The sequence below is a fragment of the Dermacentor albipictus genome, chromosome 3, assembly GCF_038994185.2.
Source record: "Dermacentor albipictus isolate Rhodes 1998 colony chromosome 3, USDA_Dalb.pri_finalv2, whole genome shotgun sequence".
Classification (NCBI taxonomy): domain Eukaryota; kingdom Metazoa; phylum Arthropoda; class Arachnida; order Ixodida; family Ixodidae; genus Dermacentor; species Dermacentor albipictus.
In genome coordinates this window covers 183985416-184010873 of record NC_091823.1, presented here as the reverse complement: position 1 = coordinate 184010873, position 25458 = coordinate 183985416, and the positions used below count along the sequence as shown (strand labels likewise).

General features: G+C 49.6%; 2 protein-coding genes across 8 annotated transcripts in view; one reads left to right on the top strand and one right to left on the bottom strand.

Moving 5' to 3' along the window:
• Positions 1-12515, bottom strand: part of LOC135920828 (uncharacterized) — an 85940-nt gene extending 73425 nt beyond the window's left edge. Inside the window, exon 1 of the mRNA XM_070536306.1 lies at positions 12397-12515. Coding sequence (XP_070392407.1) covers positions 12397-12467 — 71 coding nt within the window. The 5' untranslated portion in view covers positions 12468-12515. The remainder of the gene's footprint in view (positions 1-12396) is intronic.
• Positions 1-25458, top strand: part of LOC135920826 (very long chain fatty acid elongase 7-like) — a 397384-nt gene that overhangs the window by 238022 nt on the left and 133904 nt on the right. The window lies entirely within an intron of this gene.

The following is a 25458-nucleotide window of genomic DNA, read 5'->3' as shown; positions in this document are numbered from 1 at the left end:
CCGCCGGCTGCAAGGACTGCCCCCAGAGCACGGACTCCTACCTGAGACGAGCAGGACGATTGCCACCAAGTCCACCCCAATGGTAGCCCCAGCATCCCCCGTCGTGCTGCAGCAGCCCAGGGAGCCCCCCACGTTCAGCGGTTCAACATTCGAGGACCCGGAAACCTGGCTCGAGACGTAAGAGAGGGTCGCTGCATTTACCAGCTGGAACAGCGACGACAAACTGCGACATGTCTTCTTCGCATTGGAAGACGCTGCCAGGACGTGGTTCGAGAACAGAGAAGCCACGTTAACGACCTGGGACCTTTTCCGAAGCGGCTTCCTGCAGACATTCACAAGCGTCGTATGCCGAGAACGAGCCCAAGCACTACTGGAAACCCGAGTGCAGCTGCCCAACGAGACGACCGCAATTTTTACCGAAGAAATGAGCCACCTATTCCGCCACGCCGGCCCGGAAATATCCGAGGAAAAGAAAGTCCGGCTACTAATGCGTGGTGTTAAGGAGGAACTTTTCGCCGGTATGGTACGAAACCCACCGAAGACTGTCGACGAGTTTCTTCGCGAGGCCACTAGCATCGAGAAGACACTCGAGATGCGAAACCGGCAATTCGACTGCCGCACCAACGCTACAAACTATGCCGGACTTCAATCACTGGCCTCCGAAGACCTGCGCGAGGCTATCAGGGCAGTCGTACGAGAGTAACTTCAGAAAATCTTCCCGTCGTCGCAGCCTCAAGTGGCCTCGATCGCTGACATCGTCAAAGATGAGGTTCAGCGGTCGCTTGGAGTTCCGGAGGTGCAACCTCAATTACCGCAACCCCAACCCGAAGCGATGACCTACGCCGCCGTCGTACGCCGTCAAGGCCCTCCTCAGCGACCGCGCCAGGGCCCTGTAACGCCGCAATTCCGTCGACCGCCGCCGCCGACAGCACGCCCACCCGTCGCCCAGTGGAGCTACCCGAGGAAGACCGACGTTTGGCGCGCTCCTGACCACCGCCCGCTCTGCTACCACTGCGGGGAAGCGGGTCACGTCTACCGACGATGTCCGTACCGGGAAATGGGACTGCGAGGTTTCGCCGTCAACGCGCCGCGCCCGCAGCAAGGTGAACGCCTTCGCGATATCGCTGACTACCTCGCGGCTACTCAGTGGAGCTCTCGACGACCGTCGCGTTCACCATCACCAGGCCGCTACCTGTCGCCACAGCGCCGACCATACATTGGCCCAGCTCGGGGCCGGTCAGCGAACCCATATCCGGAAAACTAAAAGCAGCAACCGATGGAGGTGCGGTTGCTGTCCGTCGAACTGTCGAAGATCCTCCGCCGCCGACGAAGACGCCGAAGAAACTACCTCGACGACATAACGACACGCCTCCGTCCCGACGAAGTCTGGAAGGAAAGAATGCGACGACGAAAGACGACCTAACGACGTCACATACCAGCCACAAGTCAACGCGACGCAGTCGTGATCCGACGCCAAGACCGAACTGTAATGCAAGACAAAGAGCCACCGACCTCGACGTGCTTCTCGACGGCCACGCAGTCACCGCCTTAGTCGACACAGGGGCTGATTACTCGGTCATGAGTGGACACATCGCCGCCCAGTTGAAGAAAGTTAAGACTACGTGGGAAGGCCCTCAAATTCGTACCGCCGGAGGACACCTCATAACGCCGACTGGAATGTGCACGGCAAGAATTACCATTCACGACCGGACTAACCCTGTCACCTTCGTTATCCTCCAACAGTGTTCACGAGACGTCATTCTCGGCATGGACTTCCTCAACCAACACGGCGCAGTTATCGACCTGAAGTCGAAGTCAATAACGCTGTCGGAAGATAAAGCGATACCGCCGGAGAGCCCTCGTAGTCACCACGCCTTGAGTGTGCTCGAAGACCAAGTAGCATCCCGCCCCGCTCCAGCATTGTTATTTCGGTCGGCACCGAAATACCCGCTGAAGTAGAAGGTGTCATCGAAGGCGACCAACGTCTCCTGCTAGACCGTGAAATTTGCGTCGCAAGAGGGATCGCTCGACCGCACGGAGGAAACACGAAAGTGTTGCTGACAAACTTCAGCCAGGAGTTCAAGCACATCAACAAGGGCACGACGATCGCATACATCGAGGAAATTCTGGAAAACAGCAATGCGTTTGTCCTCACGGATTCCGCCGCATCTACCCCGACGACCATGGTTGCCGAACCAGACTACGACATTAATCCAAGTCTCCCCGTGATTAAGCAACAGCAGCTCAGAAGTCTGCTCCGGCGATACAAAGGCTGCTTTTCGACGTCATCGAGGATTCGACAAACACCAGTCGCCAAGCATCGCATAATCACCGAGGAGTACGCTCAACCACTTCGCCAGAGCCCTTACCAAGTTTCGTCGCGAGAATGTGAAGCTATAAGAGAACAAGTCGACGAAATGCTGCGCGACGACATCATCCAGCCGTCGAACATCCCGTGGGCATCTCCTGTTGTGCTGGTGAAGAAAAAAAAAAGACGGAACCCTTCGTTTCTGCGTCGATTATCGTCGTCTGAACAAGATCACGAAGAAGGACGTATACCCTCTCCCACGGATAGACGACGCATTGGATCGGCTCTGCAACGCTAAATACTTCTCCTCGATGGACCTCAAGTCTGGCTATTGGCAAATAGAAGTCGACGAAAGAGATCGTGAAAAGACCGCCTTCATCACCCCAGACGGCCTCTACGAGTTCAAGGTTATGCCATTTGGACTGTGCTCGGCGCCTGCAACGTTCTAGCGCGTGATGGACACGGTTTTAGCAGGATTGAAGTGGCAGACCTGTCTCGTTTACTTGGATGACGTCGTTGTATTCGCCGAAAGTTTTGACGATCACCTTAGGCGGCTTGCTACAGTACTAGAGGCCATCAAGTCATCAGGGCTCACTCTGAAGCCAGAAAAGTGCCGCTTCGCTTACGATGAGCTTCTATTCCTAGGCCACGTCATCAGCAAATCCGGAGTACGCCCCGACCCGCAGAAAACAGCTGCCATCGCAAAGTTCCCGCAGCCCACTGACAAGAAGGCAGTGCGTACATTTCTTGCCATGTGTGCCTACTACAGGCGATTTGTCAAGGACTTTTCACGCATCGCTGAGCCGCTGACACAGCTAACTAAACGTGACGTCGAGTTCAAGTGGGAAACGCCACAGGCCGAGGCATTTCAAGAACTCAAACGACGCATGCAGTCGCCGCCCGTACTTGCGCACTTCGACGAGCACACCGATACCGAAATACACACTGACGCCAGTAGCCTAGGCCTCGGTGCCGTCCTAGTCCAGAGAAAAGATGGACATGAACACGTGATAGCTTACGCTAGCCGATCATTGTCAAAAGCAGAAGGCAATTATTCTACAACCGAAAAGGAATGCCTCGCCATCGTTTGGGCCACAGTGAAATTTCGCCCTTACCTATATGGCAGTCCATTCAAGGTGGTGAGCGATCATCACGCGTTGTGTTGGCTAGCTAACCTAAAAGACCCTTCAGGACGGCTGGCACGGTGGAGCCTCAGGCTACAAGAGTACGACATCACTGTAACCTACAAGTCCGGGCGAAAACACTCAGATGCCGATTGCCTATCCCGCGCCCCCATTGAACCGCCGCCGCAAGATGACGAGGATGACGACGCCTTCCTTGGAATAATAAGCGCGGAAGACTTCGCCGAACAGCAACGAGGAGACTCGGAGCTAAAAGCCCTAATCGAGTATTTGGAAGGGCACACCGACGTTGTCCCAAGGGCATTTAAGCGTGGATTATCTTCGTTCACGCTTCAAAACAACCTACTCGTGAAGAACTTCTCACCAGTCCACGCCAACTACCTTCTTGTTGCTCCATCGGCACTACGTCCAGACGTACTGCACGCCCTACATGACGATCCGACCGCTGGGCACCTCGGTTTCTCCCGGACGCTATCGAGGATACAAGAAAGGTATTACTGGCCGCGCCTAACCGTCGATGTCGCCCGCTACGTCAAGACATGCCGCGACTGTCAGCGACGCAAGACACCACCGACAAGACCAGCTGGATTACTACAGCCGATCCAGCCTCCTTACCGACCTTTTCAGCAGATCGGGATGGACTTGTTGGGACCGTTTCCGACATCAGCTTCCGGAAATAAGTGGATTGTCGTGGCGACGGACTATCTCACCCGCTTCGCTGAAACTAAAGCTCTACCGAAAGGCAGCGCAGCCGAAGTGGCTAAATTTTTCGTCGAGAACATCCTGCTGCGACATGGCGCCCCAGAAGTCCTCATCACCGGCAGAGGAACGGCCTTTACAGCGGAGCTCACTCAAGCCATTCTGAACTACAGTCAGACAAGGCACAGGAGGACAACGGCCTACCATCCGCAGACGAATGGTCTTACGGAGCGGCTGAATAAGACCCTCGCCGACATGCTAGCGATGTACGTCGACGTCGAACACAAGACGTGGGATGCCGTCCTGCCGTACGTAACATTCGCTTACAACACGGCGGTGCAAGAAACAACACAGATCACGCCGTTCAAGTTGGTTTACGGCAGGAACCCGACGACGACGCTCGACGCCATATTGCCGCACGTCACTGACGAAGAGAATCTTGACGTCGCTACCTATCTCCAGCGCGCCGAAGAAGCCCGACAACTCGCCCGCCTACGTATCAAAAACCAGCAGCGTACCGACAGCCGACACTACAACCTCCGACGACGCTTCGTCGACTAACAGCCCGGCGACCGTGTTTGGGCATGGACCCCGATACGCCGACGAGGACTGAGTGAGAAACTACTGCGACGCTATTTCGGACCCTACAAGGTCATCCGACGTATTGGCGCACTGGACTATGAGGTCGTGCCAGACGGCATTTCGCATTCACAGCGGCGCCGCGCACGACCTGAAGTACTCCACGTAGTGCGTCTTAAACCGTTTTACGGACGCTAACGAACTTCCCTTATTTTGTTTTCTTTGCTACGAGTGCTTATTTATTACTTTCGTTTGTTTGCAGCATCGGGTCGATGCTTTTTAAGAGGGGGGTAATGACACGTGTACTTATCTTTATCGGGCGACCACGTTTCACCGCCTAACAAATGTTATCGTGCAGCGCGGGACGCGCCTGCATGTAAAAGAAGTTTCTGGAATGTTATCGATGGTTCCGTCCACTGTCTTTCACCGCAACTTGTGTAATCTGATTGCATGTATGCACGACGTGAATAGTGTAGAACTTTGTGGAAGACACGTGGGTCCCATCGGTTAATCTGGAACATTCGACGGCTGATCTATAAAAGCCGAAGCGCTTGACCCACTGATCAAATTTTCGACGATCGCCGAGCGTGTTCGCCGCTATCATTGTGCTATAAGTGTAGCCTGTTTTGTGGGCACAGGTTCAACCAATAAAAGTTAGTTTTGTCGTTCACAGTACTGCTACTGTGTTATTGAACGTCGCGACCACGTGACAATATCTTTAGTTAACGTATTGGAAAGGAAAAAGCTTTTAACTTTTTTTTCACTCGGAACGCACTTGCGCACTGAGGTTACTGATAGCGGTCGCGTATCTTTGAATTCTCTGACGTGCACGGCGCAGTCGCCGTTTTAGATGAATATCTCGTGTAATCTATGGGTTTGGCCTATCCGTCCTTTTTGTTTTTGGGGGAACATAATTGAGCAAGCAATCATTTACGACTGCTAGGAAATGACGCCAGAGCCCATTTACGTCTTCATGATGTGGCATTTCATCGACACCGATTTCCAATCGGTCGAGAATTGATGTGTCATCGGCTCGAAAAAAATCAAATACTTTACTAGCCAATTTCTTAAGAGTTTATTGCTGACCTTAAGAGAGGAAATTACTGCTTTGTGGTCGGATATTCCTTCTTCCACGTCAATTTCATAATCAAACGTTCCCTCGGATAGAAACAATAAGTCCAGCGTCGTCGAACTTGCCGCACGTACTCGCGTTGGAGACGAGACCACCTGAATAAGACCGAGCTTAGCCATTGTTTCTAACATACTGTTTGCATGAATCCTATCAGGGGAACTTGGGATTCTTGCCTCCCAATCTACACTAGGCAAATTGAAGTCACCAGTGATTATTATTCTCGCTTTCATACTTAACGCTGTTAGGTAATTATCAAGGCTTTCAAAGAATTCCACAGAGCTTCCAGGAGGCCTATACATGACGCCCACTAACAATATGGTATTACCAAGAAATAGTCGGCACCAAGTGTTTTCATGCCCTTCAAATGACGGTAAGGGCTCGTATTTTAGTGGTTTCTTTAACAATAGCGCAACGCCCCCACCTCTTGTTAATCTGTCATTTCGCAAGACATTATAAGAACAAGGAAAAACTTCACCACTCACGATATCATCTTTCAACCATGTTTCTGTAATAGCTATTAGGTCAGGGTCATGCGTTAAAGCCAATCCCTCAAGCAATTCGGTCTTATTCACAATGCTTTGGGCATTCAAATTCACGAGCCGTATTTCATGCTGCTTCTCTTGTCCATCACGGTTAAGCGAAGGGTTTCTTTTGCTACCGCGCATCTTTACCCGCATGCCAGACAGTTCATCCCACAAGTAGGCCTCATCATCCACAAGAAGCCTATCATGCACGAGCCTAACTCTGGCTCCTTGACTTTTACCGGCCGTAGCCGTTTCCCAAAGGCGTGTTTGCTTTGTGAGTGTTTCCGGCGACAAATCATCAGAAATGCTTATTTTTGAGCCTTTCAGTTTATGGCAGTTCTTGAAAAGTGCTACCTTTTCATATATATATATATATATATATATATATATATATATATATATATATATATATATTTGTTTATTTATTTATATATGTTTGGTGTCATCAAGCACTAGTCTTTATCAGGTTTTATTGCTGTACTACTCTCTGGTAACCTTTATAGATCACTGCATTTTCACAATAAACTTTTTAATTAGAAGTTAGCGTACCCTGTTCTTACTGCTTCAGACTATACATTCTTGCTACATTGGCCAAATAAACGATTTTATAGGGTACACAGACGAATAATAAGGGCTATTAAAGTGACTTGTTGCAGTCTAAAAACAAATGAATAGCCTGGCTGCACATGGCACCAGAGAACGCATAGGACAAACAAGAAAACCGAGATTATCTAACAACCAAGACTTTAATGTACACACCGAGTAAATGCTCGCTGACAAGCAATAGACTGAACATACACAAAAAGGAGAAGCAAAAATTCATGTGCATTTCCTGACAGGAAATGCATTCATTTCTAACAGAGGCCGTGCTGACAAGATTAACCCAGCATTTTTAGATTTACAGCTTCTGTAATTTCTCTAAGCAGCCGATCTGCACAGAATGCTAGCTTCATGCTCTACAATGCACGCTCAGATCTGGAGAATACATTGTAGAGGAAGCTAGCATTCTGTGCAGATTGGCTGCCTAGAGAAATTATGGAAGCTGTAGATGCAAAGACACTGGGAGAATCTTGTGTCAGCATGGCCTGTGTTACACTGTCAGAGATAAATGCGTTTCTTGTTGGGATCTATATGGACACACATCAGATCTTGCTTCGGCTTTTTGTGAAATTTCGACTTATTGTTTGTCGACCAGCATTTACTCGTCATGTTCAATAAACTTTCATTTGTTAATACATCTCATAATTGTCTTGGTCTCTAGCAGAAAGGTGTTCATTCGTTTTACAGTGAAGCTGTATATGCCTAGGCGAAAGACTCGTGGTCCGATCACAAAAACCGTAGTGTGGGGGTGTGAGCCATTGTTTAAGGGTGTGTGAGCCATTCCATCCGTCTTGCATGGTGGACGGAGAAATTTCTTGTTGGGTACACACAGAAATGCTTATGCATTTCAAACATACATTTATCTACGTATTATTGCAGGGAAGGGACACAGAGGGGGATGGGGTTAAGGCAAGATCATCATGTCATTATTTTCTCGCAGCAAAGGTGTGGTAGGCCATTGGCCACAGCGATAGTGACGTCGTTTCTCTCTAGCAGCAGAGTGCGCGTGCAGCAGTCTCTCTCTGACTTCCCAAGAGGTTCGAAAATGTGTCCCTGTATTTAATTAAATGAAATGTGCAGCCCCGGTGTGTCACTTGGTAACTACAGCGCATAAACTGCGTCCTAAACATTATGATTAACGCGTTACAAAACACAAGTGCGTAACATAATTCAGAAAGACTTTGATGGACCCGCTGGACTAACACAATAAACCACTCATTGCGCTTTTCATGATGGTGGTCTTGCAAAGCGCGATGTGTGGCATTACAAACAAACAATGTGATAAACCCAAGCCAAACATGTGCATAACCTCATTAAGAAACACAGACATAAACAATATATAGAAAGACTTGAATAAACCATTGGAATTAACCCAGTCATAAACACCGGGCCGCACATTTCAGCTTCGCTGGCTTACCGTCTGTACAGGGTGCATGGGCAGTAACTTTTTCTGTTGTTGTTTGTTAAGTATTGTGTAATGTTGTGCCAGTAAAATATGCTGGGCTAGTTGGCACAATGTATTGGTACTGCTTTTTTTGCTGTTTTTTTTCCTTGATGTTGTGTCCCTCTTCCTTTTGTAACAACTTTTTTATTCCTCCTTGCATAATACTCCAACCTTGCACCCTGCGAGGTATATAAATAAATAAGTACATAAGCACGTCATTCATTCATCTGTATACGCCTCGCACCATTCCTTGCTCAACAAATGTCACTGTGTTGATGTCTCGCAGCATGCATCTACATTAACTGTCATTTGCGTTTCGGTATAGTTTGTGGACAGTGTAATGCATAAAGATTACATGACATTAAGGTTGTGACTTATGCGGTGCATAAGCAAACCTTGCAAAAGATGAGATGTTGGATTGTTGAAAGTAAGACAAATTGTACATATCGCAGTTACTTTAACCGCATTTAATTGACCACTTGACAAAAACTTCACTTCGCATAGATTCCAACACGTACACTGAATCTGCAGTTTCTTTTTGCTTATTAATCTACATTGTAGATTTGAAAAGCAAGTTAAATAAATTTGTTTGTTGCAACATAACAATATGTGTAGATCACTGCGATTGTAACACCAGAACTTGATACAAACATGCACACTATAGAATGCAAGCAAATGCTCAGGACAAATTCCAGAATGTTTGCATCCTGATACTTATGAAAGTGAACGGTTTCATTCCATGGCTGTCAAAAGAGGGAGAGAGAAAGCTTAATTGTGTTCGTGGAACAAAAACGCATTGATAAGCTTAGACATATAGTCATTGCTTAAAACTTTCGAAATGAATAAATATAGCTCGCTATCGACATTGAAGCAGCCTTTCGACAGCAAGAAAAGGAATCAGTTTTTCCAGCTCTGAACATTGAATTGCAGGAAATGCAAGCAGGCATAAACTTCTGCCAATATAATCTGTTTAGGAATACCAAATTCGAATAAACATTGAGACTTGCATTTGTACTTTCTCTGGCTGAGCAATGTAGTTTGAAATGACTCCCATAAGCATGTCGTAACAATGTTCATCTAATACAGGTTAAATGCATGCCTAGCTTAAGAAATCTGGATGATTGCTATAAATTACAGTGAAGAAACTATAATATCTAATAACATTAATAATATAAGAATAAAATTTATTTCCACAAAACAGGCTAACCGTGAGAGAAGTGCGAGGCTGAGCAGAAAGCTGAAAAATGCTACGGCAAGTGCGAATGCCGCAGGCCTACGATCCTGCTTTATGAATAGCGCGTATTGATATGGTCTTCTTGTTAGAAGTTCCGAGTATACTGCCAGCGCGAGACACAGAACAACAAAGTGGACGAGAAGCGTGTCCTTTAGAATGATATGTTACAACGTACAGGTTTCTACAAAAGTGACGGTAACTGCTCGAAACATTTGATGCGTCGTCTTTTGCGCTTTTAGAAATATTTAGCGAGGGCTCCCATATATATTCGCAGCGCAAGCATGGCGATGGACGAACCAGGATAGCGCTAAGGTTGAATTTCACAACACAATTTTCATTCCACGTCGTCATCACACAGATCATTTGAGGCTTCGTACAGTGGCACACGCGTGCTTTCGGGTTGGTGCTTCTTGTTGCGTTTGGCGTAAGAATATGGCTAGTAGCAGGCACCACATGTGCGCAATCACGGGCAATATACACGCATCATTTCTTCAGAAGCTGGCGCTGAGCACGGGTAGCGCGGGGATCTTGTTGGGCTGACACGACGACTTCGTGGCAGCCGAATTCCGAATACTGCATATGCGGTGAGGGTAGCAATATGAACTGGTCGATAGGTCATCTTGGAGATTGTTGTAGCGCAGGCAGAACGAAACGGTCATAGAAGGCAGATGAGACAACACACGGCGCTGAACCACCTGCGAACAGCTGTTTACGTGCGCCATGTCGCACTGAACTACCGAAACCGCCGTCGCGCACTCCAAGACAAATCTTAACTAACGTTTTTAAATTAGTAAACGTACATATTATTTGCTTCTAATCAAGAGAAGTCAATAATATTATAGTGTAAACGTTTTATTCACTACAATAAAATAATTATGCAGCGTGTGCCACAAAACCTGGTAGTAAGCAACCCTGGGCGTCGCACCAGTCGCATTGTTGAAATCGCAATCATGTGAAATGAGCCCTCTAAAAATCGCATTGCGACGCGTGCGACAGCACCGATTTTCGGCGTTGCAGTCGCATCATGTGAAACAGACTTAAGGATCGACAGCGAATATCTCAGCAACCTTTGGTTTGCCGATGACATTGTTCTATTCAGCAACAATTCACACGAATTGCAACAAATGATTCAGGACCTTAACAGAGATTATGACAGCGGAGTTGAATATTATTATACAGAAGACAGAGATCATGATGAATAGCCGGGAAAGGGATCGCAAGTCAGCCTCTATAGTTTGTGAAGCAGTAGCATTACCTAGGTGAACTAATCACAGTAACCCTGACCATGAGAATGAAATCGACAGAAGAATAAAAATGGGTTGGATGGCTTGCGGCAGACATTGCCAGCTCCTAACTGAAAGCTTACCATTATCATTGAAAAAGAAGGTGTATAATCAGTGCGTTTTACCAGTGCTGACATATAAGGCAGAGACTTGGAGACTGACAAAGAAGCTTCAAAACAAGTTAAGCACCGCGCAAAGAGCGATGGAACGAAGATTGCTAGTAATAACCTTAAGAGACAGAAAGAGAGCGGTTTGGATCAAAGAGCAAACGGGTATAGCCGACATTCTAATTGCCATTAATAGAAAAAAAAAGGCGCTGGACAGGTCATGTAATGCGTCGGTTAGATGACCGCTGGACCATAAGGGTTACAGAATAGGTACCAAGACAAGGGAAATGCAGTCGAGGGCGCCAGAAGACAAGGTGGAGCGATGAACATAGGCAGTTCGCGGGTGCTAGTTGGAATCGGTTGGCGCAAGACAGGGGTAATTGGACATCGCAGGGGGAGGCCTTCGTCCTGGAGTGGACATAGAATAGGCTGATGATGATGATGATGACGAATGATGAAGCCAGCTTTGGGTTTCTCCTCTATTTTGCGTGCCTACTGGAAGGTGGAGCTCACCTTGCATTGAGTCACAAGTGTGGAGAAAGAATTCGGCAAATGGCCAAGCATTATAGAGACCTTCTAATCGTAAGCACGAAACAAACACGCAAAGCGGAGTAACGCGTTTGTTTGAAAGAAAAAGGAAAGCGAAAAGCTGCAGGAGCAAAGAGATTCGGCGAGTGATCGATGAATGACAGAAAGCATCGTGAGAGCATAGGCAGGAAAAATAGCGCAGCTGTCGCGCAGTGAAGTCGACAGATAATGGGAAATATACCGTAAGGCATAGGCAGAAAGTTTTCATTTTGGGGGGAAGGAGGGGTTCCTACCAGTTTTCCAAGCCGGGCGAACGCCTTCGTTTCAGCGAGCAACGCTGACTTGTCGGAGAGCCAAACCAGCAATCCGGTCGTCGCTCGTGGAAGGGCGACGTGTGAACGAGTGCTGCCTGCATAGCTCCTCGTAGATTTCGCATAGAGTGATGACGTGTGTCACGCACTGAGGATTCTTTGCACGTAGCATGCTGAAAGCATCGTCATCTATCCCTTTTAAGACATTTATGATTTTGTCTGACTCCGACATGGTCTTCTTGACAGTCTTACACAAGTACCGTACATCTTCAACGTACCTGGTAAATGAGTCACCCGGTTGCTGTGCACGTTCTCGCAAAAGCGATTCCGCTCGCAGCTAGCGCAGAGTAGGGGGACCGAACACAGCCTCTAAGGAGGTCTTGAAAGAGGACCACGTCGGAAAATCGCTGTCATTGTTTTTGTACCAGCGACTGGAGACACCCGCGAGATAGAAGAGCACGTTGCTCAGTTTGGCGGGATCGTCCCATTTGTTACGTGCGCTTACCCTTTCATGCCTTCCTCGACGCCGGTGTCGTCCACGCCACTGAAGATGGCAGGATCCCCAGGGTGAGGCATACCAGAGTGCCGGACCGACTGAGGAGGCGTTTGTTGGGATGCGTCTTCAAGCATGGTTGAGCGTAGGGGGCGGGATCCAAGTTTTGACGTTGTAGGCCGAAGCAACCTCCACTACATGCAAAGGCGTTTATTAGAAGTTGAGCTGACCGTCAGCGCAGTGCACGGACTCTCAGCACGAGCGGCGTTCCCCGAGAACCGCGCTGGAGAGCTTGACCCACTAGAAAGCGCTGGAGAGGATGGCCTACTATTGTGTTCCTCTTTATCGCTACAATTTTATATCTATATATATATATATATATATATATATATATATATATATATATATATATATATATATATATACAGTGAAGTAGACGCGCGTATGAAGCGGTTTATTGACGTTTCGGCCGGGGTCCGGCCTTCATCAGAATACATTGCATGGTGTCAGTACCGTTAATATACATGCGCTTATCAACCAAATGAAGATACGTTAACATGAAAAACGAATAAAATGGGCGAACAAAATACATCCGAATCGTTCAAAGGATAGCTGACACGTGTATAGACCGATGGCGATTGCAAACATATAATCTAAGATACAAAGTATAAAAACGTACCGAAATGAATTGTAAGAACCAATCGCCACGTGACATATATATATATATATATATATATATATATATATATATATATATATACATATATATATATATATATATACATATATATATATATATAAACGAGAAGAAAGGGGGTTAACCGAGGGACCCGATATTTATTAGTCATATAATGAGAAGCCAACAAACACTGACACCAAGTACAACACAGGGGAAATTGCATGTGCTTAATAAATGAAATAAAGTAATGATAAATTAATGGAAATTAAAGTAGATGAAAAAACAACTTGCCGCAGGTGGGAACCGAACCCACAACCTTCGCATGTCGCATGCGATGCTCTACCAATTGAGCTACCGCGGCGGCGTTTCCCCATCCACTTTCTTGGGTATTTATGTGTACTAGTAGAACCCTGGGAGTGTTAGCCAGCGCCCCCACTCACAGACCTTGGCGGCGGACGTGGAACGTCCGCCGCCAAGGTCTGTGAGTGGCCTGTGAGGTCTGTGAGTGGTGGCCTGTGAGGTCTGTGAGTGGCCAAGGTGGTGGCTGCGGCCGCGCGCGACCGCGCAAGTTGGGGCCCAGCTTTTCCTCCGGCTGTCCTGACGTCACGTCACGTGGTTGCGCTCAAGGTCAATTGTGGCTGCCCGGCCGCGCCCAAGGGCTGAACTGGGCGATTGAAATATGCTACGCATAAAAATTGCAGGACGCTTAAGCTTCGCCTTCAAGAGTGGAACGCGACAGCGTTCCCGTCGACCCGCCAAGGGGTGTACGACAATGGGCTACGGCGCAGCGACTACGCGCCCCGCATCGGACGCGGTGAGCATCGAGCAACGCAGCGTTCGGCGCGGCAACAAAATCTGCGCCTGAGCAAGCGACGCACGCCTGAAGCTTTCAAACAGCTCGTTTCTAAGGCAACACCGCATTCACTAGAGGAGCTTTTGTACCGCTTTGAAGCATCGAACTCGTGGCTGAATGCTAGCGCCTCCGTCTCACACTCCGGAGACCCTGGTTCGATTCCCACCCAGCCCATCTTCCGAGTTTTTTTTATTCATGAAGTGCCCGCTGGGATTTATCGCTCACGGCCAACGCCGCCGACACCAACGACACCGGCTTTTCTGCGACACCAGCTCCTTCACGCTGTCGCGTTAAAAACTTTACTTTTATGTTGGGTGGGATGGTGGAAAGGCCCTCAGTCCAGAGCCTCGCTTGCGGCATTCTTCAGTGCAGCACTGATAAACGCCGCAAGGTGCCGTTGGTCGTCGGCGCTGGCTGCTTCTGTCAGCCACCTGGCATGGGGTTTAGGGGAAAGATTTGTGGGGTCAGGAAGGGGAAGGGGGTGGTCCACAGGACCAGAGGATATGGGATGTGTTCCGGTGTTCGCCACAGTATCGGCCGGGTGGGGGATCTTCAGGTAAGTGGCCGCGGAGGAGGTGCATTCGCGCTGGTGTAGGGAGTGTTTCAGTCTGGGCCTGACGAATCAGTACACCCTGTTCACGGGTGAGCACCTTGCTTAGTTTTGGGAACTTGCGTCTTGCCTCTTGATATGGCCGTAGAAGCAGGGGAGCCCACCTTTTCGTCTAGGCTGGCCGCGGAATGCAGGGTGCCTGGTTCAAAGTCTCGCAGGCAAGCTGATTAGCTCTCATTTCCCGGCAGCCCATCATGACCAGGTATCCAGATGATTTCCAGACGACCCCGAAGGTGCTCTTGAATAAATGTCGAAATGTGGGCCGGGAGATCGTTGTGCAACAGTTTGCCGCCATGGAGTCAGTAAATATTGTTACGTCCAAGCGCGTAAAAGGGACGCGTGGATCAGGAAGAGAAAGAAAGAGGAGAACGAAGACTGTGCAGCGGCCATTCCTGTTGTTCGTAGCCGCCGTTCCTGCTCTCGCACGCCTAAATAAACCCCCTTTTCCCCATGCTTGTAACAAATTGGTGGGCGGTGCGGGGTACACCTCGTTACCACGTAGCCTACGCTGCTACAACTTCGCCGCAGCCGTCGACTTGCCGGACTTCCGCTACCATCACCTGACATGACTGAATACGCCTGCCAGATTCCCGAAGGTTCTCACGCGGCTTCAAGGCCAGCATCTGGCGTTCCGTGACAATACTACCGGGTGCCACTCACTTTCGGAGGAAAAGCCGGAGAAGATGTCGACGAGTGGCTCACAAACTACCGAAGGGTGAGCCGACCTAACGGTTGGAACTCGAGCACACAGTTGTCAAATGTTGTGTTTTCCCTTACCAACACAGCGCTCGTCTGGTATGAGAATCACGAAGACACGCTCACTTCACGGGAGCTTTTCGTAGAGGAGCTCAGAGCGTGTTTTGGAGACTCTAGCGCAAAAAAGAAACGCGCCGAACAGACGCTTTCGCAAAGAGCTCAGATTCCCGGCGAGACCTGTACGACTTATATCAAAGTGCTGAAACTGTTCAAAATAGTGAACTCCCAAATGTCTGAAGAGGACAAAGTTGGACATTTGTTAAAAGGGATAGCCGAAGAAGTCTGCAATTTTTTGATCGGCAAAGAAAGCTTGGATTCCGTGTCTGACGTCATTCGCCACTGCAGGACCTTCGAGACGCTGAAGATGCGACGGATAATACCGAAGTTTGGTCGCCTGGCTAATGTCACAACGGGGGCAAGTGTAGACCCGAGTTCGTGTGTTGACCTTCCATCAACAATACGGCAGATTATTCGCGAAGAGTTGCTCCATCGGGAAGAGATGTACCGTTGCACACCCGGCATCGCTGGTGCGTACTTACCACACGAGATGCGAAACACGGCCGTTTCGAACGCATGGTAACCCACGGTTCACTCAGCGACCGTCGAGTATAGGTCTACCCCACAAACGAGAGGGACCATGAGCTATCAAGATCATGACTACGACCAACGCCCTCGCCGCACGCACGCCTCCGGGCGGCCGATGCCTAGCCATGATGAATGGGACCCACCTGCTGGCTATGCAGTCGACAGCAACATGCGTGACTACGTGCAAGAACATCGAAATTTGCGGCATCTGCCGGTGTGTTTCCAATGGGGTGTCACGGGCCACATAGCGAGATTTCGCAATCGTCGCCAAAAAACGTGGAATCGTCGATCGGGGTCTTTAACAAGGACCACACCTCCTACGAGGACAACTCAACAGTCATACACCACCTCTTGGTCAGCTGGCGTCGCTCCTGGCAACGATTACTGGCAGAGAAGCTTCCGGAGCCGCTCGCCGGCATCTGACAGGAGTTTGACGCCACCGACAACTTCTCGTGCACCGCGTTTACGTCAATCTCCATCGCCAGTGCGCCGCTCAGCCTCGCCTTCAAGACCGGAAAACTAGCTAGCGCCGCCGATGGGGGTGAGGTCGCTCGACACGTGCTATCGACAGAAATGCCCCCTGCAGTTGCTATGATTAAGAACAAAGTGCATGTGCTTGTTGATGGTGTTCCTACAATGGCTTTAATGGATACCGGGGCAACTGGTTCCGTAATGAGTCTCGGTTTTAAAGGTCGGTTGGGGCGCAAAGTTGTATTTCCGTGGGACCAGGCTGCAACGTTTTGTGGAGTGAACGGTGAGTCGTCGCGCCCTGTTTGTGTGTGCACTGCTGAAGTGTCCCTGGCTGGTGGAGTTTTCGCGACGGAGTTTGTAGTTATTCCCCGATCGACGCACGAAGTGATTTTGGGCATCGACTTTTTGCGGCAGTGTGGTGCGACCGTTGATTGTCGAACGGGGGAAGTTTGCGTTGATGGCCATGTTTCGTCCGGGCTCTTAGAGGAGACTTGCAGTCAAGGTGAACTTTCTGTGTCTGCAGATACTGTTGTGCCTGCGTCCACCTCGTAGTGCGTGCAGGTTGTATGTCGCGGTGAAGTTCCAGACAGTTTCGATGCCTCGGTAGAGCCAATGCATCTAAACTGTGTGAAGAAGAACGTTTGTGTCCCTCATTGTGTGGTATCCATCGGCAACGGGCGTGCTGGCTTGTGGACGGCCAACTGCTCGGCAGAACCCGTCCTGCTTCCACACGGCTTGAAACTCGCCTACTTTACAGAATACACGTCTTCGTCCGTAGCCGTACTAACAGACTCGCCGTGTGAACCTGCTCACCTTCACCACGTCTCAGGCAAAAAGCTTCTGTCTATGATAAACAAGTCGCTCAGCACAAGGAACGCCATACCTTGGTGGATACGCTTTCTAAGCATCTGTCAGTGTTTGACTTTGCGCAGCCGGACAAAGCGTTCTCGATTCCCGAGTCACGAACGCGCCATACTATTGATACGGGATCTGCGCGCCCGATCAGGCTAAAGCCTTATCGCGTGTCGCCTAACGAGCGCAACATAATCGGCGAACAAGTGAGTGACATGATGAAAAATGGGATAATACAAGAGTCCTCGAGGCCTTGGGCAGCTCCGGTCATACTTGTCAGAAAGAAAGACGGTATCTGGAGATTTTGCGTCGATTATCGAAGATTAAACGCCGTGACTAAGAAGGATGTCTACCTGCTGCCCCGGATTGATGATGCAATTGATTGCCTTCATTCGGCCTCTTATTTTTCTTCAGTGGACCTGCGCTCAGGATATTGGCAAATCCCGATACACCCGACAGAGAGAAAACAACCTTCATAACCATGGATGGATTATTCGAATTCAATGTTATGCCATTTGGGTTGTGCAACGCTCCAGCAACCTTTGAAAGGTTCATGGACACCATTCTGCGTGGGTTAAAATGGAACATCTGTATGTGCTATCTTGACAACGTTGTTATATTCGGGCGCACATTCAATGAGCACAATACGCGCCTGGATATTGTCCTCGACTGCATCAAAAACGCCGGCCTGGTTCTGAACTCCAAGAAATGTAAATTTGGTGACCATCAAACCCTTGTGCTGGGTCATCCTGTTGACAAAGACGGTATCCGGCCTGATCCCCTCAAGACGGCAGCTGTTGAGGCATTCAGTGCGCCGCAGTCAGTGAAGCAACTTCGTAGTTTTCTGGGTCTTTGCTCTTACTTTCGCCGATTTATTCCTGGTTTTGCTGACGTCGCTTATTCTCTGACAAATCTGCTACATAAAGACGCACGGTTTGAGTGGACACCCGAGTGCTAGTCTGCATTTCGTCAGTTGAAGTTCCTGCTGACCTCCCGACCTATCCTTCGCCACTTCAATCCTACTGCGCCAAGGGAAATCCACACAGATGCTAGTGGCGTCGGTTTCGGTGCCGTCTTGGTCCAACGTTATGACGACCGTCAGCACGTGATTGCTTATGCAAGCCGCTCATTAAGCAAACCTGAACGAAATTACACGGTGACAGAGCAAGAATGCCTCCCTGCAATCTTTGCAGTTCAGCGATTTCGCTCGTACTTGTACGGACGCCCATTCCTAGTCGTCACAGACCACCATTCCCTGTGCTGGCTCGTGAATCTTCGCGACCCTTGTGGTCGCCTTGCGCGCTGGGCTTTGAGGTTGCAGGACCATAACTTCACTGTTGCCTGCAAGAATGGCCGAAAACATGCTGACGCAGACTGCCTTTCCCGTATGCCGCTTACTACAACGGACTGCGACGCAGACGATTTTGATCATCTCGTCGCTTCTATGACATCCGCTTTTCCAGATATCGATGCGTTCAAAGCAGAACAACGGACAGACACCAAATTGGAGCCACTCTTCACTTCTGCCCATTCAAGTGCAACAAGCAGCTACTGTCTACGTGACGGCCTCCTGTACAAAAGGAACTACTCAAGCACGGGCGCACGCTTCCTTCTAGTGCTGCCGGAGCGTCTCCGGCCAGCAATCCTTCAGGCTATGCACGATGACCCTACCTCCGGTCACTTAGGCACTGTGCGCACCCTTTATCGCATTCAAGAACGCTTTTACTGGCCCCGGATGCGACATTCGGTTTAGTTGTATGTCGCCAGCTGCATACGGTGCCAACGTCAGAAACGCCCAACCACTGCCCCATCTGGTCTCCTTCAACCTGTGCAGCCTCCCAGCTCACTCTTTCGGCAAGTTGGAATTGATCTGTTAGGCCCTTTTCCAAAATCATCTAAGGGGAACCGCTGGATAATTGTCTGCGCCAACTATTTCACGCGCTATTGCGAGACGGCGGCTATACCATCAGCCCCCGCCACCGATGTATCGCTCTTCTTACTTCACGCTATTGTTCTGCGACATGGACCGCCTGGTGTTATTATAAGCGACCGGGGACGTCAATTCACGGCGGATATCGTGGAAGAGCTTGTGCGTTTATGTAACTCGCACCTCAGGCACTCGACACCGTATCATCCGCAAACGAACGGCCTCACTGAGCGCACTAATGGGACAATCACAAATATGCTTTCCATGTATGTTGCGTCCGATCACAAGAATTGGGATGAAGTTCTACCGTTTATTACTTACACCGCCAAGCACGAGACAACCGGCTACAGCCCCTTCTTCCTTCTATATGCTCGGCCGCCCCGGTATACGCTCGACACTCTCCTCCATTTTTACCACCACGACAGTCCTACGGTCGCCGATACGCTATGCCTCACTGAAGAGGCTCGGAGACTTGCGCGTCTGCGGACTTTAACATCACAAGAAAACTCCAAAGACCGCTATGACGCCCGACATCGGCCTGTTGCATATCACACTGGTGATCTTGTTTGGCTTTGGACTTCTACAAGGAAGCGCGGTTCGTGCCAAAAGCTGCTGGCAAACTATGATGGACCGTATATTGTCATCGACAAAGTCAGCGAAGTGAACTATACTCTCGCGCGCCTCACGAACAATGGTAGACGTTCTGCTAGGACACAAGTCGCGCATGTAGTACGGTTGAAATCATGCACGCCACGACAAGCTTGTTGACTCGCCCAGTGGGCTTTGTCTGCGAGGAGAGGTATATGTTACGTCCAAGCGCGTAAAAGGGACGCGTGGATCAAGAAGAGAAAGAAAGAGGAGAACGAAGACTGTGCAGCGGCCATTCCTGTTGTTCGTAGCCGCCGTTCCTGCTCTCGCACGCCTAAATAAACCCCCTTTTCTCCGTGCTTATAACAATATGATTCTTCGGTAGGCTGAGTTACTATGGGGCATGTGTTTGATCGCGGTTGCGATGGCTGTCAGTTCCGCTAAAGTCGGATCTGTCTCTGGGAGTAACTCAGTTTGTACTGTTTGGAGGTCATTATTTACGACTGCTATAGCGGAGCCCCGTGCACCAACGCTAGCATCAGCGTAGAAGTATATGCCGTCAGGGCGTCTTTCCGTGTACCTCTTGAAGTAGGCAACGCGCTGTCGTCGCCTCTCCTTGCCTCGTTCTGGATTCATATGGCGTGGCAGTTCGCGTCGGCACTTCCCATTAGGAGTTCGCGTCGTTTCGGTGGTTGTGGGCGCGTGTTCAGAAGGAGCGCAGCGTCTGGATGATAACCGATGCTATGGAGGATGTGCGTGCCTTGACACGTGCGCTGCAAACGCAGTTCTTGGCGACGACGATCAATGCTGACTAGTTCCGCCACCGTGTTATGGCAACCGATGTCAAGGAGGAGCTTAGTGCTGGCACTAAATGGGATGCCAATGGCCAGCTTCGTCGCCTTCCGTATGAGCGCATCAAGGCGATTGATATCTTGCTGACGGAGATTGGTATAGGACAGGTGATAGCGCCGGCGCGACATAATTAGTGCGTTTCTTAGTTGAAACATAGCCGCCTCTTTCACTCCATTTGCTCGGTTGGAGACCCTACGCATCATGTGCAGCACCTGTTCTCCTTGCCTGAGCAGGTGATGCACCGTCGCAGCGGGACCTCCATCTTCCTGGATATGTTGACCGAGGATCTTAATACATTTTGGTAGAGAAATTGGCACAACTTCATTTATAATTTGTATGGTGGGCGGTCTCCATCTTTTGTGATGGACCAGTAGCAACTCAAAATTTTCCGGCGCACATCTAAGGCAAATTTGGGCAGCCTCACGCACCCTGTTCATAGCCTGTTGGAGAGTTTCTTGGATATGCCCTGGCGAACCCGTGTTGATCCAGATAGCGATATCATCTGCGTAGATCACATATTTCATGTCGGGGATCTCTCGTAGCGCTCTATGCACTACGCACATGGCAAGATTAAAAAGTTCCGCGTCCCCTAGACCACAGAACCCTGCAGGATACCTCTCTGCGGATGGGGATATTGTTGCGAGGTGATGTCGCCTACTCGTAGCGTGTACGTGCGACTCCGTAAGAAGTCCCTAATATCGTTATAAAGCTTGGTTCCGCAGCCAGTCGCTTCGAGCTCTTGCAGCGTAGCATCGTGGTCAACATAGTCAAAAGCTTTCTTGAGGTCTATGGCAAGAAAAGCTTTAGGTTGAGCGCCGCTTGTTTCCTTCGTGATTTCTTGGTGTAGCTGCAGCAGAACGTCTTGAGTAGATAAGTGATGTCTGTATCCAATCAAGTCATGGCGTAGGTGTTGTGATTGCTCAAGATGATCAAGAAGCCTGTTAAGCACGATCCGCTCCCTTAGCTTACCCACGCATGATGTTAGCGATATTGGATGCAGATTCTCTATGGCTTGGGGCTTGCCAGGCTTCGGAATGAAAGTGATGCTGGCTGTCTTCTACTCTTCTGGCAAGCTGCCCGTGTCCCACACATTGTTAATTTGCTGAAGTAAGAATGCATGATCGGCTTCTGTAAGGTTGCGGAGCTGTGTTGTCGTAATTTGGTCTGGTCCTGGCGCTTTATTCGGCTTTGCTTCTGTTAAGGCACGCTGTAGTTCCGCTAATGTGATTGGGCCCGTGAGACCCTCATTTTCTGGCTCTGCGCTTTTGTAGTCGGCATACTCTGGTTGCGCTGGATCCGCAATGTGTGTTGTTATAAGCTCGTTGAATAGGTCGTCGGTATGCTCAAATGTTTGGAGCAGCTTTCGCAGCTTATGGGACGTTTCCGTTTTTGTCTGCGTTCGGTCAATGAGCGATCGGATGAGATTTCACGTGGAGCTCATATTCAATGTGTCATTGAGCTTGTTGCACGTATCGTACCACTGCTCACGAGTGAGATGTTCAGTGTAGTGGACGATCTGCTCGTTGAGCGTCTTGATGCGTGAGCGTAGTTTTCGATTGAGCTTATTTCTTTTCCATCTCTTGATGAGGGCATGTCGCGCCTCCCAGAGATGAAGAAGATGCTTGTCCATGCTTGGTTGCTCCCACTTCTCTACTATTTCCTTCGTGTGTGACTGGATTCGTTGCCTGACCATCTCTACCCAATCTTTCAAGTGCATGTTTTGGAAGTCCCCTACATGTGTCTTGCGGAACTCATTCCAATCCGTGAGGTGATGCTTGCGCTGGCGTTTTGGGAATCCTTTGATTTGCAGAAATATCTGTATAACAGTGTGGTCACTCGATAAAGTATCGTGCGTGTTAACCCATTCGGCTGACAGTCGTCCTTTAATGAAGGCTAGATGGGGCGTGGTATCCCTTTCTACGGAGTTTCCGTGCCGCGTCGGGGAGTCGGCCTCGTTAAGGAGAGTTAGCTGGGCCTGTTGCATGTGGTATAGTAGGGCGGATCACTTGGAGTTTTTTGTGTATCCCCATGAGGTGTGTGGTGCGTTGAAGTCGCCTGCTATTAGATGATCAAAATACTTCGTTGGCCGCAGATTCGGAACCTCCTTGAAGAAGTCTACTTTCTGTTTTGGCGGGCTATAAACATTCTTGATGAATAAGTGGGGCTCTGCCTTGCTCTTGACATCTTTAGTTGGAAAGACGCGTACAGTGAGGCTCTGTTCCGTGCTGTGGACAATATATGCCGCCATATCTTTACGAATAAGAATGGCCAGTGCCGAATTATGGCTATACGCCGTATAGCCTGCAAGATTAGGTGTTTGGTTAGTTTTTTGGAGTAGGAGAATGTCGGGTCGACGATCTTGAGCGGCAATGTACTGCGTGAGAAGGCCCCGTTTTCGAGCAATCCCTCTACAGTTCCACTGCCACACTACCAGATTAGTCGCCATTTTTGTACTGATGATTTTGCGGAGCGCCCGCTGTAGGGTAAGGAGTGGGTCGCATTACGCTTGTAGATCGACGTGCTTTGGGTCGTTCGCACTCTTCTTGGCGCGGTAATGTGGTCATCGCAGCCTGCACTTGTATAGAGACCATCGGCTCTGCCTGGCTGCTGAAGAGCTCGTTGAACAGGGAGCGCATTTGGCTCGTTATTTGTTGAGTGTATGTTTTTAGCGCCTCCTGAACTTGAGCACTAACCTGTTGAGCTATCTTAGCCTCTAGACTGGTTTGCATTTCTTTCATGTCGTCCCTTAGTTGTTTAAAATCTGCGTCAAGGTGTTGTAGGGCTGTTGTGTGGTATGTTGCCTTTTTCACTGCCGGTTGCAATGACGCTGGTTCTACTTCCTGTACTAAGGGTTGCACTATATCACGCAATGGTGTAGCTTCAGGTGTGTGTGCCTCTGCTTGCATGTCCATGTCTTCGGTAGGCTCTAGAGATTGTGACGATAGTGTTGATATTTGATTAGGTCTGCGGGTTTGAAGTAGAGTGTCCTTATAATCCTTGGCTACTTTTTGAGCTCGTGTCTTAACTTGAGATGCGTAGGTCACGGGGGGGAAAGGGGAGGTGCCGAGTGACTGACTTACGTTTTGCTGGTTGGCGGGTTGCTCGTCTTGTTGACCTCGGGAATGGTTTTGATCCGGAGACTGGCTGCCACATCCGGGCCGGTTGCAGTTCCCGGACTGGCCGCCGCTCCCGGACTGGCCGCCGCTCCCGGACTGGCCGCTGCTGCCGGACTGGCCGCTGCTGCTGGACTGGCTTTGGCCCCCGAAGTGGTGCCGGCCCCTGGAATGGCCGCGTCCCCTAGATGGGCTGCGGCCCCTGTATCGGCTCCTGCGTCTGGAGCGGCTGCGGCCCCTGGACTGTTGACGGCTTGTGGAGCTACTTCTGTCTCTCGATGTGTTGTCGGAGTTGCGTTTTGGGCTTGGGCTTCGGCTTGCCATGGTGACAGTTTTCATTTGCTTGCTGTCCTTTCGTTGTTTCAAACGCTTCAGGTAGGCCGCTTCTCTGACAGCTTCATCAGCGGCTCGTCGCACTTCACAAGTTGGGTCATCGGCCTTGTGGTCCTGGCCAGAATTAGGGCAGCCTGGTTTGCAGTCATGATCCCCTACAGGATCTCCGACAGACTTTCCACATGTCCTGCACCTTTGTTTTCCATGGTCGCGACAAACGTCTGATCGGTGTCCTATAGCAAAGCATGTTGAGCAAAATTGCGCCTTGGGTCGGTGAAGGACGCAGCGGTATACACCTCCGCCCAAGATCACCTGGCGAGGTACATGCGAGTCCTTGAAAGTTATGATTGCAGTGGCTGTTTTACCCATCATACGAGCCGCAATAATTTCATAATTTCGGGCTCGGAGTTCACGCATCAATTCTTCGGTTGGGGTGCTCAGTTCCACGTTGTGAATCGCACCTCTACACGAGTTGTGCGGCGAAGCGATATAGATGTGGCCAGGGTAAGTGTTGCCATTAAGAGTGGTTTCGTTAATGCGCTGGAGCTTTTCTGTCGCCGAGGAGTCATCACTGGTTATTATAGCCAAGTTCTTTTCTTTTTTGATGCCTACTGTAGCGGCGCGAGCCTCTGCAGCAGTCAGCAGGGGCGTAGCCAGGGGGGGGGGCTTATGGGGCTTCAGCCCCCCCCGAAATTTTTTCGTGCTGTCCATGCACCGCTGACCAAAGCGACCCCCGGCGCCGGAAATCACTCTGGATTTTGTCTAGAATGTCTTTTTGACGCTCGAAAAGACATTTAACCGCGAAGATTGCGAACTCGGGCTGGATTTCGTGGCAATGCCCATACACCGGCAGTCACATAACGCCAAGCAGTCCCATACGAACACAAAGTTTCAAGGGCGCTTTGATGGTGAGCGGGCTCGCCACGGCATCTCACTGAGGCCACGGAATCTATGGAGCGCATGGATATCAATTGCGGAACTTTATGGGTATAAATCTCATAAGCTCTTGATGTGAAACGTGCATTGACATTTCCTAAGTTGTGCTTTAAATTTTCAATTGCGGAACTTTGTTGGTTTAATGTTGTTATAAACATTTGACGCCAAAGGTCCATTGACTTTTCTAAAGTCTTACATCGGAACATACAACGGGACAAGCGAAATTAACACACTAGCAGACGAGTTGACAAAGCACGCAGCGAGGTCCAATGAGACGATGTGTTGGGGTGGTTCATTTGTGCCGTCATGTCACATAAAAAAATATCAACACTTTTTAACCTACGCCAGAACAACCATGTCAAGACACTAAAGCCAGCCAAAGTAACTACGTTCTTATTTATTTTTTCTACTTTGACTTTTATTCGCCGAGAACACATTGAGCCTCTTCAATTTCTTTGTTCTCGCTACCCTACCCGCGGGCTGCCAGAGCGAGCCAGAGCGCATATGTTTTTCTCGTAC